General features: G+C 40.0%; 1 protein-coding gene across 1 annotated transcript in view; it reads left to right on the top strand.

The window, feature by feature from the left end:
- Positions 1-8,711: 8,711 nt before the first annotated feature.
- The window catches only part of LOC115194726 (ATP-binding cassette sub-family G member 2), a 40,261-nt gene continuing 29,286 nt past the window's right edge, over positions 8,712-19,686 (top strand). Inside the window, exons 1-2 of the mRNA XM_029754632.1 lie at positions 8,712-8,891; positions 9,172-9,408. Coding sequence (XP_029610492.1) covers positions 9,209-9,408 — 200 coding nt within the window. The 5' untranslated portion in view covers positions 8,712-8,891; positions 9,172-9,208. The remainder of the gene's footprint in view (positions 8,892-9,171; positions 9,409-19,686) is intronic.

The raw sequence follows: 19,686 nt of genomic DNA, 5'->3' as shown, positions 1-19,686 counted from the left end.
TTTACCTAATTTGGCGCAGACCCAAGGAACCTCAAGATTTAACCAAACCCTGTGAATGTGTTTTTATACTTCAACAACATAGTCAGGTAAGTCAGAAGCTTGTGTAGTAGAGCTCTGGAAACAAAAAGAGAATAGGAAAGTGATCTAGGGGACTTTAATGAGGACCAGCCTTTAGATACAGGATGTAGTGATGAGTATTAAACTGAGGACCAGCCAACCTTTAGATACAGGATGTAGTGATGAGTATTAAACTGAGGACCAGCCAACCTTTAATACAGGATGCAGTGATGAGTATTAAACTGAGGACCAGCTTTTAGATACAGGATGTAGTGATGAGTATTAAACTGAGGACCAGCCAGCCTTTAATACAGGATGTAGTGATGAGTATTAAACTGAGGACCAGCCAACCTTTAATACAGGATGTAGTGATGAGTATTAAACTGAGGACCAGCCTTTAGATACAGGATGTAGTGATGAGTATTAAACTGAGGACCAGCCAGCCTTTAATACAGGATGTAGTGATGAGTATTAAACTGAGGACCAGCCAACCTTTAATACAGGATGTAGTGATGAGTATTAAACTGAGGACCAGCCTTTAGATACAGGATGTAGTGATGAGTATTAAACTGAGGACCAGCCTTTAGATACAGGATGTAGTGATGAGTATTAAACTGAGGACCAGCCTTTAATACAGGATGTAGTGATGAGTATTAAACTGAGGACCAGCCTTTAATACAGGATGTAGTGATGAGTATTAAACTGAGGACCAGCCTTTAATACAGGATGTAGTGATGAGTATTAAAACTGAGGACCAGCCAACCTTTAATACAGGATGTAGTGATGAGTATTAAACTGAGGACCAGACAACCTTTAATACAGGATGTAGTGATGAGTATTAAACTGAGGACCAGCCTTTAATACAGGATGTAGTGATGAGTATTAAACTGAGGACCAGCCTTTAATACAGGATGTAGTGATGAGTATTAAAACTGAGGACCAGACAACCTTTAGATACAGGATGTAGTGATGAGTATTACACTGAGGACCAGTCTTTAATACAGGATGTAGTGATGAGTATTAAACTGAGGACCAGCCAACCTTTAATACAGGATGTAGTGATGAGTATTAAACTGAGGACCAGACAACCTTTAATACAGGATGTAGTGATGAGTATTAAAACTGTCACCTGTGATAACGTGAATCAAAATCAAATCAAATCAAATTTATTTATATAGCCCTTCGTATATCAGCTGAAATCTCAAAGTGCTGTACAGAAACCCAGCCTAAAACCCCAAACAGCAAGCAATGCATGTGAAAGAGGCACGGTGGCTAGGAAAAACTCCCTAGGAAAAACTCCCTAGAAAGGCCAAAAACCTAGGAAGAAACCTAGAGAGGAACCAGGCTATGAGGGGTGGCCAGTCCTCTTCTGGCTGTGCCGGGTGGATATTATAACAGAACATGGTCAAGATGTTAAAATGTTCATAAATGACCAGCATGGTCAAATAATAATAATCATTGTAGTTGTCGAGGGTGCAACAAGCACGTCCGGTGAACAGGTCAGGGTTCCGTAGCCGCAGGCAGAACAGTTGAAACTGGAGCAGCAGCATGGCCAGGTGGACTGGGGACAGCAAGGAGTCATCATGCCAGGTAGTCCCGAGGCATGGTCCTAGGGCTCAGGTCCTCCGAGAGAAAGAAAGAAAGAGAGAATTAGAGAGAGCAAATTTAAATTCACACAGGACACCGGATAAGACAAGAGAATACTCCAGATGAAACAGACTGACCCTAGCCCCCCGGCACATAAACTACTGCAGCATAAATACTGGAGGCTGAGACAGGAGGGATCAGAAGACACTGTGGCCCCATCCGATGATACCCCCGGACAGGGCCAAACAGGCAGGATATAACCCCAGAAACAGAAAGTTTCTGATTTTTGCAATGTTACGTAGATGGAAAAAAGCTGTCCTTGAAACAGTCTTGATATGTTCTTCAAAAGAGAGATCAGGGTCCAGAGTAACACCGAGGTCCTTCACAGTTTTATTTGAGACGACTGTACAACCATCCAGATTAATTGTCAGATTGAACAGAAGATCTCTTTGTTTCTTGGGACCTAGAACAAGCATCTCTGTTTTGTCCGAGTTTAAAAGTAGAAAGTTTGCAGCCATCCACTTCCTTATGTCTGAAACACAGGCTTCTAGCGAGGGCAATTTTGGAGCTTCACCATGTTTCATTGAAATGTACAGCTGTGTGTCGTCCGCATAGCAGTGAAATTTAACATTATGTTTTCGAATGACATCCCCAAGAGGTAAAATATATAGTGAAAACAATAGTGGTCCTAAAACGGAACCTTGAGGAACACCGAAATTTACAATTGATTTGTCAGAGGACAAACCATTCACAGAGACAAACTGATATCTTTCCGACAGATAAGATCTAAACCAGGCCAGAACTTGTCCATGTAGACCAATTTGGGTTTCCAATCTCTCCAAAAGAATGTGGTGATCGATGGTATCAAAAGCGGCACTAAGATCTAGGAGCACGAGGACAGATGCAGAGCCTCGGTCTGACGTCATTAAAAGGTCATTTACCACCTTCACAAGTGCAGTCTCAGTGCTATGATGGGGTCTAAAACCAGACTGAAGCGTTTCGTATACATTATTTGTCTTCAGGAAGGCAGTGAGTTGCTGTGCAACAGCTTTTTCAAAATTTTTTGAGAGGAATGGAAGATTCGATATAGGCCGATAGTTTTTTATAATTTCTGGGTCAAGATTCGGCTTTTTCAAGAGAGGCTTTATTACTGCCACTTTTAGTGAGCTTGGTACACATCCGGTGGATAGAGAACCATTTATTATGTTCAACATTGGAGGGCCAAGCACAGGAAGCAGCTCTTTCAGTAGTTTAGTTGGAATAGGGTCCAGTATGCAGCTTGAGGGTTTGGAGGCCATGATTATTTTCATCATTGTGTCAAGAGATGTAGTACTAAAACACTTTAGTATCTCCCTTGAGCCAAGGTCCTGGCAGAGTTGTGCAGACTCAGGACAATGGAGCTTTGGAGGAATACCCAGATTTAAAGAGGAGTCCGTAATTTGCTTTCTAATGATCATGATCTTTTCCTCAAAGAAGTTCATAAATGTATTACTGCTGAAGTGAAAGCCATCCTCCGTTTGCGAATGCTGCTTTTTAGTTAGCTTTGCGACAGTATCAAAAAGAAATTTCGGATTGTTCTTATTTTCCTCAATTAAGTTGGAAAAATAGGATGATCGAGCAGCAGTGAGGGCTCTTCGATACTGCACGGTACTGTCTTTCCAAGCTAGTCGGAAGACTTCCAGTTTGGTGTGGCGCCATTTCCGTTCCAATTTTCTGGAAGCTTGCTTCAGAGCTCGTGTATTTTCTGTATACCAGGGAGCTAGTTTCTTATGACAGATGTTTTTAATTTTTAGGGGTGCAACTGCATCTAGGGTATTGCGCAAGGTTAAATTGAGTTCCTCGGTTAGGTGGTTAACTGATTTTTGTCCTCTGACGTCCTTGGGTAGGCAGAGGGAGTCTGGAAGGGCATCAAGAAATCTTTGGGTTGTCTGAGAATTTATAGCACGACTTTTAATGCTCCTTGGTTGGGGTCTGAGCAGATTATTTGTTGCAATTGTAAACGCAATAAAATGGTGGTCCGATAATCCAGGATTATGAGGAAAAACATTAAGATCCACAACATTTATTCCATGGGACAAAACTAGGTCCAGAGTATGACTGTGGCAGTGAGTAGGTCCAGAGACATGTTGGACAAAACCCACTGAGTCGATGATGGCTCCGAAAGCCTTTTGGAGTGGGTCTGTGGACTTTTCCATGTGAATGTTAAAGTCACCAAAAATTAGAATATTATCTGCTATGACTACAAGATCCGATAGGAATTCAGGGAACTCAGTGAGGAACACTGCATATGGCCCAGGAGGCCTGTAAACAGTAGCTATAAAAAGTGAGTGAGTAGGCTGCATTGATTTCATGACTAGAAGCTCAAAAGACGAAAATGTCATTGTTTTTTTTTTTGTAAATTGAAATTTGCTATCGTAGATGTTAGCAACACCTCCGCCTTTGCCGGATGCACGGGGGGTATGGTCACTAGTGTAACCAGGGGGTGAGGCCTCATTTTACCATAGTTTACCATAGTGAAGGGTGCTATGGTAAACAGCATCCAATGGTTTAAGAGTAGTGGCAGCTGAATTCTGCTGTATGGTGTGACCAGTCAAGAACTGTCAGGAAAGTTGACTGTACAATCAGGGGCGGAAATCCCGGGGGGGACGGGGGGACACGACCCCCCCATCCTGGGAAAAATATGATTTGTCCCCCCCAATATATCACTGAAACATAACTATGTAATTTAAATAATATTAATAATACACAATGAAAGCAATTGTGCTGATTATAGACACTTAATAGCGCGTTTTTAAGTTTCAAAAGATTGCGACCCCCCCACCCTTTGCCTCACAATGGTTTAATCCACTGCCAGTTCCTTAGCTTGCTAGGTAACAGAGAGGTCGTATCTACTGTCTGAAAGGCACTCAATGCACGTAACTGACGTGAGGTTAATCCAGTTAATCGCGCGCACACACTAGCTGAATATGCAGAGCTAGCGCACAAATATTAACTATTAAGCAAGCTAGTACCTATTCCATTTATGTGGCGTCGTCAAAGATGGAATCTTTGCTATCGTCAATTTATTCCAAGATCAGCATGCAGATGATGTAAGTTAGTGCTTCAAAGTCCCTGTGATAAGGTTAGCGATAAACTGAAATCCAAACTGAACAGAACTACACTCTCTTCTACCATTGTCTTAAATATATTTAATGGTCTCGTTGCAAAAACTAAATTGTCGCAAGGGAACTTTTATTTATTTATTTTATTTATTCACCTTTATTTAACCCGGGTAGCAAAGATTATAGCAAACACCACTGAAACTGAATTGGTGCTCGCTAGCTTTGCAAATTCAGCTATTGTTGGAAGCCAGCCAATATGAAACAAACTATTAAAATTACAAAAGGTTGCAGCATATGTTGTGTAAATGGTGAACTCATACAGCTGTCAACTCTTGTCATTTTAATCCGTTTCACATTTGCTAGCTACCTTTTAGATCGAAGCCCAAATAGAATGATTGAAGATGATAGAAGCCCATCTCCTACTGTAAATAACCTACACACTGTGTGTGTAGCCAGCCAGCCAGCCAGGTAGAAAAATGGCAGAAAAATAAAAGACGGACATCAGAGTATTTTTCAATACAGCAAAACGCATAGTAAGAACACTAGTAGCCTAACATCTCAAAGACTAGTTGATAAAATGTTCATAAGAAAGAAATGAAATTCTAATGGAAATGTTTCACAATGATGTCATTAGGCAGAGCAGGCAACAGATGGCACACAGACAGCAGAGTTGGGGACAGATATGCAGGGACAGACTGGCAGAGACAAGGAGTCTCAGGTAAGTTTGTAGATTCTTTGTTTGGCAACATTATGAAAGGTTCTCAATTTTTTTGACTTGTAAAATAGGAACATAATTGGAAAATGCCATGGATACCCCCACTCTCAACTTAAACTGGTGACTGAACTAAGATTTGTTAAAGGCAATGGTATTGCTGTTGTGATTAGTTGTGTAGTTTTGGGTACCGGTAGTTAGGAGTACGGCAAACACCTTATTTCTTTGGTTCCTCAATATACATTTACCATATTACAATGTAGGCTATGTGTTACAGCACTACTTTTGCTGTCCCCCTCAGGAATTGCTCTTGAGAAAATTTTATGTAATTGTCCCCTCCAAAGTTGATATCAGATTTTCGCCCCTGTGTACAATCTGCTTCCTGCTGTTTAGGGAGAGGCAAGTTCTATTTCGAATAAAATAAAAAAGCCCACTTTAAATCTAGCTCATCGGTACATTATTTAAACATTAAATCCTTGACAATCCAAACGCCCAGATATTTATAGGCAGGAACACAATTGATGAGAGAACCATTAAATTAACTAATATGTAGTCCATCTGAAACATTATTGCAAGAATTTAGAGAACAACATAAATGTAGTCTTGCCCATATTAAGAAGCAGTTAAAAACCAACCAGTGCTTTTTATAAGGTAACAAATAAATATTACGCATTTTAACAGATAGACCAATGTTATTTATATTACAAGTTGACAGGTATTATTGTATTATTATATTACCAATATTATTTATATAAATAGTAAAGAGAACGTATCAAAAGTAGAGCACAATATTGGGAATATTATGCTAATGAGTAAACAGTTAACACTCACATAGTTAACACTCAGATAGTTAACACTCAGATAGATAGTTAACACTCAGATAGATAGTTAGAGTGTTAACACTCAGATAGATAGTTAACACTCAGATAGATAGTTAACACTCACTCAGATAGTTAACACTCAGATAGATAGTTAACACTCAGATAGATAGTTAACACTCAGATAGTTAACACTCAGATAGTTAACACTCAGATAGTTAACACTCAGATAGATAGTTAACACTCAGATAGTTAACACTCAGATAGATAGTTAACACTCAGATAGATAGTTAACACTCAGATAGTTAACACTCAGATAGTTAACACTCAGATAGATAGTTAACACTCAGATAGATAGTTAACACAGATAGATAGTTAACACAGATAGATAGTTAACACTCAGATAGATAGGTAACATTCAGATAGATAGGTAACATTCAGATAGATAGTTAACACTCAGATAGATAGTTAACATTCAGACAGATAGTTAAGTCAGACAGATAGTTAACACTCAGATAGATAGTTAACACTCAGATAGATAGTTAACACTCAGATAGATAGGTAACATTCAGATAGATAGTTAAGTCAGATAGATAGTTAACACTCAGATAGATAGATAACAAAAGGAAGAGCCCATCCACGCCCTTAGTACATTGAACAAACTCTCTCTCCTGATACAGACTACCTGCCAGATAACACATGTACAACATTTGACATTGTATAAGAGGAGATAGTGCTGCACGGCCACACACACACAATGGGAATTTGTGTGTGAGGTTATGAACTCCTGTCATAAACAGGTGTCACTGTGTGTGTGTGTGTGTGTGTGTTTCTGGAGAGCCAACGTGACCAGGTCACATGATTAGGTTATAACTATTATTCAACAACCTTCTTTCCCAAAGTTACATGGACAAAATGTGGACAAAATCACTTATGAGTGTTATTACGTTCCTAAATCAAGTTGTAATATCACTGTGATGCTGATTCATTCGTTCCACTCGAATTCTACAAGATCTTACTTTAACGCGTTGATAAAAGCCTAGCCTTTATTTCTAGAGTTACGGTAGCTTCTACGCGTGTAGTGGAGAAACAGCCTTTACGTCTTGTTACGAATCCCCCGTGACAAATGGGATTATTCAATCACATTTTACGACCAGCCAGAGGTGGGTGCTTGTGCCCCTCCGGTCATAAACAGACTATCACATGCTGGCGTTCCAAGTGCCACCGTATTGCCTACATCGGTCCTGGTCAAAAGTAAAGCAGTAAAGGTTAAGGTAATAGGGTGCCATTTGGGACGTAGCTTTTTATCTGTCCACTGATCAAGCCGCTGTTCTCCCGTTACATAGACGTTTCTTCTTATCAAACTCAATTAATTTCAATTCAAAGGGCTTTATTGGCATGGAAAACATGTTTGAAATTGCCAAAGCAAGTGACATAGACAATAAATTAGAAGGAAATGAACAGTAAACATCACACTCAGAAAAGTTTTTAAATAATATAGATATATTTCAAATGGTATATTATTGGCTGTGTACAGTGTTGTAAGGATGTGCAAATAGTTGAAGTATGAAAGGGAAAATAAATAAACATAAATATGGGTTGTATTTACAATGGTGTTTATTCTTCACTGGTTGCCCTTTTCTTGTGGCAACAGGTCACAAATCTTGCTGCTGTGATGTCACACTGTGGTATTTCATCCAGTAGATATGGGAGTTTATCAAATTTGGGTTTGTTTTAAAATTCTTTGTTGATCTGTGTAATCTGAGGGAAATATATGTCTCTAATATGGTCATACATTTGGCAGGAAGTTAGGAAGTGCAGCTCAGTTTCCACCTCATTTTGTGGGCAGTGTTGCACATAGCCTGTCTTCTCTTGAGAGCCAGGTCTGCCTACGGCGGCCTTTCTCAATAGCAAGGCTATGATCACTGAGTCTGTACATAGTCAAAGCTTTCCTTAAGTTTGGGTCAGTCACAGTGGTCAGGTATTCTGCCACTGTGCACTCTCTGTTTAGGGCCAAATAGCATTCTAGTTTGCTCAGTTTATTTGTTGATTCTTTCCAATGTGTTAAGTAATTATCTTTTTGTTTTCTCATGATTTGGTTGGGTCTAAGTGTGTTGCTGTCCTGGGGCTCTGTGGGGTCTGTTTGTGTTTGTGAACAGAGCCCCAGGACCAGCTTGCTTAGGAGACTCTTCTCCAGGTTCATCTCTCTGTAGGTGAAGGATTTGTTAGGTAAGGTTTGAGAATCGCTTCCCTTATTGTGGTTGTAGAATTTAACAGGTATTTTCTGCATTTTGATAATTAGCGTGAATCTTTCTAATTCTGCTCTGCATGCATTATTTTGTGTTTTACATTGTAAACTCTCTCACAGCACGGCAGGGCTGTAAAACTATAAATCTGCTGAAGACACACCAACACATTCATTTATATAGCTCTCAAACTTGGTTACACAACACAGCTTTAGAGCTCACAAGAAAAGGCATTTCGCTGTACTTTGTGCACGTGACATTAAAACTTGACATTTGAAACAATCCACAACACATTCCACTGCAAGGAGAATTAGGATTACATTGGTCGACACGGTAGTTTAGCGTTCAACTCTCCGTTTCCAGTCGCAGGGTAAGTGACACAAATGTGTTGCCTGTAATACTTGATAGACAAATTATTGACGACTGACTATTTATTTTAATTTTTTTTAACGATAATTAATGAATGTGAATAGATGTTACAGTTGTTTAACTTTCAGATGGGAACGGTAGAGAGCAATAGGCAATGTTTACATGATATCACTTTACTGTTGCAGAAAGAAACCAGCCAAATGCACCCGTCATAATTATTCCTACAGGCTACCTCGCTGTCTCATTTCTGACAGACATGTCCTCTATAATTATTCCCACAGGCTACATCGCTGTCTCATTTCTGACAGGACCTTCAGAATGTCGAAGAAGTACAACAGCCACATCCTGGTGATGGAGGACAGAGGGACTAACGGGTCTCCTGAGTCTACCGGTACCGCCAAGTCCCTTCAAGGTTCAACCGTTAGTTTCCATAACATCCACTATAAAGTGACGCAGAGGAGCGGCTGTCTGTGTATCAAGAGGAAGACCACCACCAAAGACATTCTCGTAGATCTGAAGTAAGTCGACTCGACGCTGTTGTTGAGATTTAATCAGGCCTTGTCACGTCCTGACCAGTAAAAGGGGTTATTTATTATTGTAGTTTGGTCAGGGCGTGGTAGGGGGTGTTTGTTTTGTGTATTTCGGGGTTTTTGGGTAATGTTCTATGTTGTCTATTTCTATGTTTGAATGTCTATTTAGTCTATTTCTATGTTCAGGTTTGGTTTAGCCTTCAATTGGAAGCAGCTGTTCTTCGATGCTTCTAATTGGATGCCATATTTAAGTAGGGGGTTTTTGTCACTGTGTTTGTGAGTAGTTGTTTTTCGTATAGTCCTTGTGTCCTTACGGAACTGTTGGTTTACGTCTATTTATTTTGTTTAAGTGTTTACTTATATAAATAAAAAGAAGATGAGCACGATACCCGCTGCGCCTTGGTCCACTTTCTACGACGCACTTGACAGAACTACCCACCAATCGAAGACCAAGCAGTTCTGTCAGGTGCGTCGTAAAAAGTGGACCAAGGCGCAGCGTGTATCGTGCTGATCTTCCTTTTTTTATTTGGATAAACGTGAACACTTAACAAAAATAACAAACAACGTCGAAAAACAGTCCTGTAAGGCTACACAGCTATACATAGAACATTACCCAAAAACCCAAGACACATAAATCAAACACACCCCTGCCACGTCCTGACCATACTATAATAACAAAATTACCCCTTACAGGACGTGACAGGCCCATACAGATGTCGGACCTTAATACGACCCATTACGTCGCAGGTTAGAAAATAATCCCGACAGAAGGATTAAAATGGGATTTGTTTATATTTAGAATCCGCCACCAGGGGGCAGCTGGAAACGGTGTTTGTAGTGACAGACAGCGGGTCCAATGTGTTTCAGTTGAAGTAACCTATGTAGACGGATACATGGACAATACCTATAAGTGGTAGATGCATGTTTGTTATGGAAAATCTTCTCTCTTTTTTTTTTGGATCAATTGTTTTATTATATGTTGAAGGCAAACAATAATCAGAATAAATTCACAATAGGTTTAGTGCCTGTGTGGCCCAGCGGTTACAGCCGTTTTATCCCGTATCTACCAGAGTCGGCTCAAATCTGACCGACTTCTGCCCCTCTGAATTTTTGGACGAACTAGCAGACTACTTTTCTAGTTACTCTCTGTGGGCTGTACTCTTACTCAAGTAATTTCTGAAGGAAGTAACTTATTACTCTGTTACATTTTACCAAATCACTTCAATTACAGTCGGATGAAAACCTAACTCCAAAGGTGTGTTATTTAAAAAAATGAGTCGGTACTATTGGTTTCCCTTTATTCTGCGTTCAAGACAACTGGGAACTCAAAGAAAAAAAACACGCTCCGATTGTGAAAAATTGTTTTGAACTGTCTTCTATTGAACCTTGTTTGGGTAGGTATTTGCCTGTCAAAAAGATACACATTAAATAACACTAATTGATGCATAAAATAATTTCACATGTCAAATAAGCTTTTTGACCAATCAGTACCTGAATATTAAGGTTGAATATTTTCCGGTAGGGTAACACGGTATTTCCCACCAAAACAGGAAGTGCCATTCAAAAGCATATAAAGCATATTAATGGGCCTATATCTGGATTTGATTAGAGCTTTGATCAAAAAAATTCAAGCCTGATGAGCCCTACATTAAAGACATTTAATGAGCCATTAAAGACTTTTAATGAGCCATACATTAAAGACATATAATGAGCCCTACATTACTAGACATTTAATGAGCCCTACATTAAAGACATTTAATGAGCCATACATTAAAGACTTTTAATGAGCCCTACATTAAAGACATTTAATGAGCTCTACATTAAAGACATTTAATGAGCCATACATTAAAGACATTTAATGAGCCAAAGCCCAAAGAAGCTGAAATGTTTGTGTCGTTATCCAATACATACAGTATATGACATTACTCATGACATGAAAACATTAAATCCCATAGATATAGCTAGCTATATGCTCTCTTGGGTAAATCAATGAAACTAGCTCCAGTAGCCTAATCTTTTTGAGTGTGAACTATAGTACTGTACTGTATTGTATTATACTGTATTATGTGGACTGGAATTTACGCACCTCGTTCAAACCAGGAAGCTGGGAGAGAACATGTGATGCTGATACAGGATGTTTGGCTTACAAAGTTACTAGTATAGGCTAGTATAGGCTAGTATAGGCACATTTGATTTTAATTTTGAAATATAATAGGGCCCTATTTGTATGATTAGTAGGCTGATGCAAATATACCTTTCATAATATTTCCCCAAATGTTATTAGCCTACCTCCTCTTTCTCTCTCTATTGTTGCTTCATTCCTTCCCCGCTTTGAACAGATAAATTAAATGCATTTTGTTGTCCTGATCTAATGACATCTTTGAAAAATCTAGGACTTGAATTAGATGCAGAAGGCTTTCACTTCTCTTCACGAAGATTGACTGGTTATGGGTCTGAATAAACAACTACTATTATCAGGTATGAAGGTAAGACCCAGATGCAGCCACGTTGAATTAACAATGGTTTAATAATCCAACAGGGGCAATAGACAGGTCAAGGCAGGCAGGGGTCAGTAAACCAGAGGTGAGGCAACGGTACCGGACGGCAGACAGGCTCAGGGTCGGGGGCAGGCAGGGGTCAGTAAACGACAGAGGTGAGGCAACGGTACCTGACGGCAGACAGGCTCAGGGTCGGAGGCAGGCAGAGGTCAATAATCCAGAGGTGGGGCAAAGGTACAGGTCAGCAGGCAGGCTCAGGGTCAGGACAGGCAAGGGTCAAAACCAGGAGGGTGAGAAAAAAGAGAGGCTGAGAAAAAGCAGAAACTGAAACAAAAAACACTGGTTGACTTGACAAACAAGACGAACTGGCAACAGACAAACAGAGAACGCGGGTATAAATACACAGGGGAAGATGGGCGACACTTGGAGGGTTGTGGAAACAATCACAAAGACAGGTGAAACAGATCAGGGTGTAACAGCTATAACCTACCTAGATCACGCGCTCGCTCTTCTTTCAAACTACCCGTGAGTTCTACTGCTGCTGTATTTAACATTCAGCAAACAAGAGCTTGCATCCCTCTTCGAATAGTCTATCGGTATAAGGACTGAAAAAATTATGGAAAAAAAGTCCAGCAAGCTATTCTAGTCTAGCTATTCCTGCATGGGACTCCAAGAGCTAAGGAGCGTTGTTTAAGGAGAGAGGCCAGAGGACCACAGGTGCCTGCGTAATGCGCATGAGACGGAGGCTATAAATTAGAAGCTTATTATGCATAACCCATCATTAATTATCTCCATATAAGGTTAATAGCGCATTGAATGTATTACCTGCAATAGGTAGGCTGGAACATCTATATACTGTATATATAGCAATCTTGAACAGGTTTATCTATTTTGGATGCAATTTGAATGGAATTGATGGCGAGAGAGACTGCTTGCACGAACTCTGATTTAAAGCAAACAATTTTTGAGTGATAGGCTGTTTTAAAAAGCTTTTTTAAAAAGCTACAATTAAAAAAAAAAAAATGTATATATATATATATACCTTTACAATACAAACATATGGTGACCCCCGAAAGCCAGATGGAGATGTATAAATTAGACACGCATATTTGGTCCTTTACTGTAGCATTGTCACGTTCGTCATAAGGATGGGACCAAGGCGCAGTGGGAATGTGTATACTCATCTTCTTTTATTATGAAGAAAAACCAAAATAGACACTTAATACAAAACAACGACGAGAAACAGTCCTGTAAGGAACACAGCTACACACACGGAACAACTACCCACAAAAACCCATAGAAAAAACCCTCTACTAAATAGGACCTTCAATTAGAGGCAACAAGGAACAGCTGCCTCCAATTGAAGGTCAACCCAATAAACTAAACATAGAAATAGAAAGACTAGAACGAACATAGAAATATACCAACATAGAACATTAACCAAAAAAAAACCAAAACACATAAAACAAACACCCTCTGCCACGCCCTGACCAAACTACAATAACAAACAACCCCTGCCACGCCCTGACCAGACTACAATAACAAACACCCCCTGCCACGCCCTGACCAAACTACAATAACAAACACCCCTTTTACTGGTCAGGACGTGACAAGCATAGACTATGCTGTAGCAAATGGAGGCCTACTTGTCACAAGAAAAAAAATGTGACCATGATGAGATTCTAGGTCTAGATACATTGTGAACTGCTGCTCCCTACAGAGATGGGCTGTCTGTCTCCACCCTGAGCGTTGATGATTGATCATGCAGGGAGCAGAGAGAGAAGGCCCTAGACAAGACAGATTTAGACATCACATATCATTTAACAGGTCCATTTCACCATCATGCTGTTGATATAAATAATACATAATAATTCACCAGGTTTCCTCACAGTTATTTATCCTGGGAAAAGGGAGTGGTTTTGAGCGGGAAATCTTGGTAACCAGGTTCCCGCCATTCAACTCTACTAAATATGACTCACGTAATAATTTAACACATTAATTAATTTATGTAGTTATTACACATTGATTACACTATCACTACTATTTCATTTGTCATAGCGATTCACCAATATGATGCTGGAAAAGTTGTCTCGCTCACATGCCACTGTCGTTTTCAATAGGAGAACAACAAGTGGCTGACTAGCTAATACTTAGTCACATGGAGTCCTAAATAATTTCGAAGAATATTGAATATTGATTGAAGTTTCTGGTCATTGTTTTTAGGCTGGTTGTATTGGTGCTAGCTAGTTACCAAGCTAGAGCTAGCTAGCAACCCCAGAAGTTGCTATAAAAACATCTGTATCAAAGATATTTGATATTTGAGTGTCAGTCATACTGCAAACCCGAAGTCAATTTAGTAGAGAGATAGCCGACCTCCAAAATTCAAACTGTCATCAATGTTGCCAGAATGCTTGATTATTATTAGTATGTATTTTGACTAGCTAGGATGAATCAGGTGCCACTGCTTGGGAAGTTGGGACGGAGCTAGCTGGCAAGCAGAAGCAGCAGGATCACCATTGGTTCTCCTCTGCCTCTGGGACGTCAGGGAGAATGTTGGACCTCCTGGCTAACATTTTTGATACTACTCTTTTGATCCTGATCTTATTTCAAAATACTCACATAGAAGTTTTCCCGTTCGATAGAACAAATAATGGCTTATTACCAACGCGGTATTGTAAAAACATTGTGGCCATGTGTGCTTGTTTGCAGACAGTGCTACTGACCGTAGTGGTGGCACTTGACTTTTCTAAAATGTTATTTTATTTAACTAGGCAAGTCAGTTAAGAACAAATTCTTATTTACAATGACGGCCTAGGTACAGTGGGTTAACTACCTTGTTCAGGGGCAGAACAACAGTTTTTTTTTTACCTTGTCATCTCAGGGATTTGATCTAGCAACCTTTCGGTTACTGGCCCAACGCTCTAACCACTAGGACACCTGCCACCCCAAATGTGTACCTGCCGCACGTGCAAATTCAGCACACACAACATTCTAAAATATAATTTTGTTATTTGACCCTTCAAATTAAAAGCTTATTTGACGCGTCAAATAGTGTTATTTGACGTGCATCTTTTTTGACCCAAACGTTGTTCCATAGTCTTCCAACTTGGAATTCCATTTTTCTAGAGTTCCGACTTTCCAGCATGAAGATCACGACATCATGTTTGACCTTGTTTTTTTTCTCCAAGTTCCCATTTGTCTTGAAAGCAGCATTACGTCTGTATGAATGTTTCACAACCCCTTGACCAATGAAAATGTGTTGAAAAATCTTAAGTCCACTGGCTCTCGAAGTTGTCCGTTAAAATCCCGTGTCTCCACCATGTGTCTTGAAGTGAAATGTATGTCTTCACTCCTGAAGTTATTTTTGTTATTAGATTCTTAGCCAGACATGATCAGAGGTAAGTTACACTTTAATTACCCTTCTGCCTTTGTAATATTATATATTTCTGGAGTAAGTTAAGGATTTCTAAGATATAATTCTGCTGTTGAAATTGTGTTTTGAGGGCAGGTGCAAATCAAATGGCTAGGTAGCTAACTAGCTAGCTTTCGCTAACCCAGAATCTGACAGACAAACTTTAATCTCCTGTTTTTATGATCTCTCTTTCCATTGGCATAAATACTGAACAGATTAATCAGATGTGTGTGGCAACAATAGCTAACTAGATATCACATTAGGTTGCAACTAGATAAGTTGTCTAAGCTAGCTAGTTGCAGTGTCAACCATGTAGCTAGCTAACGTTAGCTAGCTAGTTGCAGTGTCAACCATGTAGCTAGCTAACGTTAGCTAGATCAACGGGTCAGTCCACCACAGCATCCTCCCACGCATTGCTCTCTTTTACTCAGTGTGTGTGTGTGTGTGTGTGTGTGTGTCTAAATGTCACTGTTTTAATGACGGACCTCTGGCAGTCTCTATGGGGGTGCCACAGGGCTCAATTCTCGGACCGACTCTTTTCTCTCTATATATCAATGATGTCGCTCTTGCTGCTTGTGATTCTCTGATCCACCTCTACGCAGACGACACCATTCTGTATACATCTGGCCCTTCTTTGGACACTGTGATAACAAACCTCCAAACAAGCTTCAACGCCATACAACACTCCTTCCGTGGCCTCCAACTGCTTTTAAATGCTCGTAAAACTAAATGCATGCTCTTCATCTGATTGCTGCCCGCACCCGCCCGCCCGACTAGTATCACTACTCTGGATGGTGCTGACCTAAAATATGTGGACAACTACAAATACCTAGGTGTCTGGTTAGACTGTAAACTCTCCTTCCAGACTCACATTAAGTATCACAAATCCAAAAATGAAATCTACAATCGGCTTCCTATTTCGCAACAAAGCTTTCTTCACTCATGCCGCCAAACATACCCTTGTAAAACTGACTATCCTAAAGATCCTTGACTTCAGCGATGCCATTTACAAAATAGCCCCCAACAGTCTACTCAGCAAACTGGATGCAGTCTATCACAGTGCCATCCGTTTTGTCACCAAAGCCCCATATACTACCCACCACTGCGACCTGTATGCTCTCGTTGGCTGGCCCTCACTACATATCCGTCGCCAAACTCACTGGCTCCAGGTCATCTCTAAGTCTTTGCTAGGTAAAGCCCCGCCTTATCTCAGCTCACTGGTCACCATAGCAACACCCACCCGTAGCACACGCTCCAGCAGGTATATTTCACTGGTCATCCCCAAAGCCAACACCTCCTTTGGCTGCCTTTCCTTCCAGTTCTCTGCTGCCAGTGACTGGAACGAATTGCAAAAATTGCTGAAGCTGGAGACATATTTCCCTCTCTAACTTTAAGCATCAGTTGGCAGAGCAGCTAACCGATCACTGTACCTGTATACAGCCAATCTGTAAATATCACACACAACTACCTCATCCCCATATTATTACTTACCCTCTTGCTCTTTTGCACCCCAGTATCTCTACTTGCACATCATCATCTATCACTCCAGAGTTAATGCTAAATTGTAATTATTTTCACCTCTAGGGCCTATTTATTGCCTACCTCCTTACTCTTCTACATTTGCACACACTGTATACAGATTTTTTATTTGTATTTTCTTTTGTGTTATTGACTGTACATTTGTTCATGTGTAACTCTGTGTTGTTGTTTTTGTGTCACACTGCTTTGTTTTATTCTTGGCCAGGTCTCAGTTGTAACTGAGAACTTGTTCTCAACTGGCCCTACCTGGTTAAATAAAGGTGAAATATATATATTTATTTTTAAATCATACAGTCAGTGTATCATCTCAGTAAGCTTTTTGTATCTGTCACAGAAAATGTCGTACTCTTTTGGCGAATATGTCGTATGGGAGAGAGAAGGACCAAGGCGCAGCGGGATTGTGGACACTCATGTATATTACTGACAAAACATGTAAGGCATCCACTTGAAAAAAAACACTAGACAGTACTCACGACATGGACAGTCTTGCAGGCTATACAAAACGCAGTGCAAAATCACTTCCCCACAACCCCAAAGAAAAACACACACACCTATATAGGACTTCCAATCAAAGGCAACTATACACACCTGCCTTCAATTGGAAGTCCCAATCACCAACACAACATTTAACAAACACAAACCACCTGCCACATCCTGACCAAGACTAAGCAATACGCCCTCTGCTGGTCAGGACGTGACAGTATCAAATCTCTCTGTTTCTATGTGTCTTTTTAATTACAGTTTGTAATGGGCACAACCGAGGTGGAGGAGAATGAGACAGCCAAGAAAAGACCCTTCCAAGTGGAAAGGTTCAGAAGAGGATGAGGATGTAAGGGGAAATCCAGTTTTGTCTAGAAGGGATACAGCATTTGTCAAACATTTACTTTTCGTAGCAGGTTAGGAGGAGTTGGTTAAGGTTAGGAAAAGGGTTAGGGTTAGCTAAAATACAGGGTTAGGGTTAGCTACAATACAGGGTTAGGTTAGCTACAATACAGGGTTAGGGTTAGCTACAATACAGGCTTAGGGTTAGCTAAAATACAGGGTTAGGGTTAGCTAAAATACAGGGTTAGGGTTAGCTACAATACAGGGTTAGCGTTAGCTACAATACAGGGTTAGCTACAATACAGGGTTAGGGTTAGCTACAATACAGGGTTAGGGTTAGCCAAAATACAGGGTTAGCGTTAGCTACAATACAGGGTTAGCTACAATACAGGGTTAGGGTTAGCTACAATACAGGGTTAGGGTTAGCTACAATACAGGGTTAGGGTTAGCTACAATACAGGGTTAGGGTTAGCTAAAATACAGGGTTAGGGTTAGCTACAATACAGGGTTAGCGTTAGCTACAATACAGGGTTAGCGTTAGCTACAATACAGGGTTAGCGTTAGCTACAATACAGGGTTAGGGTTAGCTAAAATACAGGGTTAGGGTTAGCTACAATACAGGGTTAGGGTTAGCTACAATACAGGGTTAGGGTTAGCTAAAATACACGGTTAGGGTTAGCTAAAATTTAGGGTTAGCTAAAATACAAAAAAAATCTACTTTCGATGCCAATTTGACAAAAGCTGCATCCCATCTAGACATGACCGATAAATCCTTCCTCGGCAGGAAAAAGATGATTGAGTTGGCTATGGCAATTGATATCTGCACTGTTTGACTATTTATTACTTACACGATTCTTACCTCAATAACCTACCTAGATCTTTAATTCCATGCTGAAATCTCTGATTTGCATACTAGTAACATGATTGATAGTGAAATGTAGATGTTGATAGTTGTTTGACTGATCCACTTACCTGATCCTCCTCGATATTTCAGTGTGAGTGAAAAATACAACCTCACACTTGGGGTAAATATTTTTGGTACATATTCACCATCACATGTACTTAAAATGATATTGTGAAATAAAATGTCATTAATGCCATTGAAATTGTAAAATTATTCCATTTTCACAAGTACCAGGTAGCCTAGTGGTTAGAGCAGATAGCTTAGTGGTTAGAGCGTTGGGCCAGTAACCGAAAGGTTGCTAGATCGAACTCCTGAGCTGACCAGGTAAAAATCTGTCGTTCTGCCCCTGAAAAAGGTACTGTTCCCCGGTAGGCCGTCATTATAAATAAGAATTTGTTCTTAACTGACTTGCCTAGTTAAATGAAGGTAAAAAATTAAATACCTTTTAATGAAATTGAGCACATTGATACCGTAATTAAAACTGTACAGTCTACGGACTTTATTTGATGTCAGTCTTCGTTGTAGACTTCCTGTCCTGGAGGACATCAGCAAGATGGCGCTGGCAGGCTTTAATAAATAATAAATTAATGTCAAATCAAAGGCGAATGTGCATAAAGATAGCGGCCCCCCATGTACTTACCATAAATGCCTCGTTTGCTAAGTTCGCCGTATTGTACATTGCTCTTCATTACTCTTTGTATCGGCATTAGCGCAGAATACATGATCCAAAATGTAGCTCCAAGATGGAAGCAATTTGAAACAACGAAAAAGTAGATTGTGCTGATTTAATGGCACATTGAACCATGTGGCGCACCATAGTTTAAGAACTCTGTGGGTAGTGCTAAAACCATGATGAACATTTCTGAACTCCTCCATCTTTATGCACCTTTGACATTAAGTTGTTGTCCTTTTTGTTTGCTGTCACAGTTTACCACAAGGTGTAAAAAATTACCAAACTACATTTGTAACTAGTACTTACTGTGGTTAGTTTTCTGACCGGATACAATTTTATTCTTACTTGAGTAGTTTCTAGAGAGGGCTACTTTTACTTTTGTTTGACTAAATTACAATCTAACTAACAATACTTTCAC

The sequence above is a fragment of the Salmo trutta genome, chromosome 5 (genome assembly GCF_901001165.1).
Source record: "Salmo trutta chromosome 5, fSalTru1.1, whole genome shotgun sequence".
Taxonomy (NCBI): Eukaryota; Metazoa; Chordata; class Actinopteri; order Salmoniformes; family Salmonidae; genus Salmo; species Salmo trutta.
This window is presented reverse-complemented; position numbering and strand designations above follow the sequence as displayed.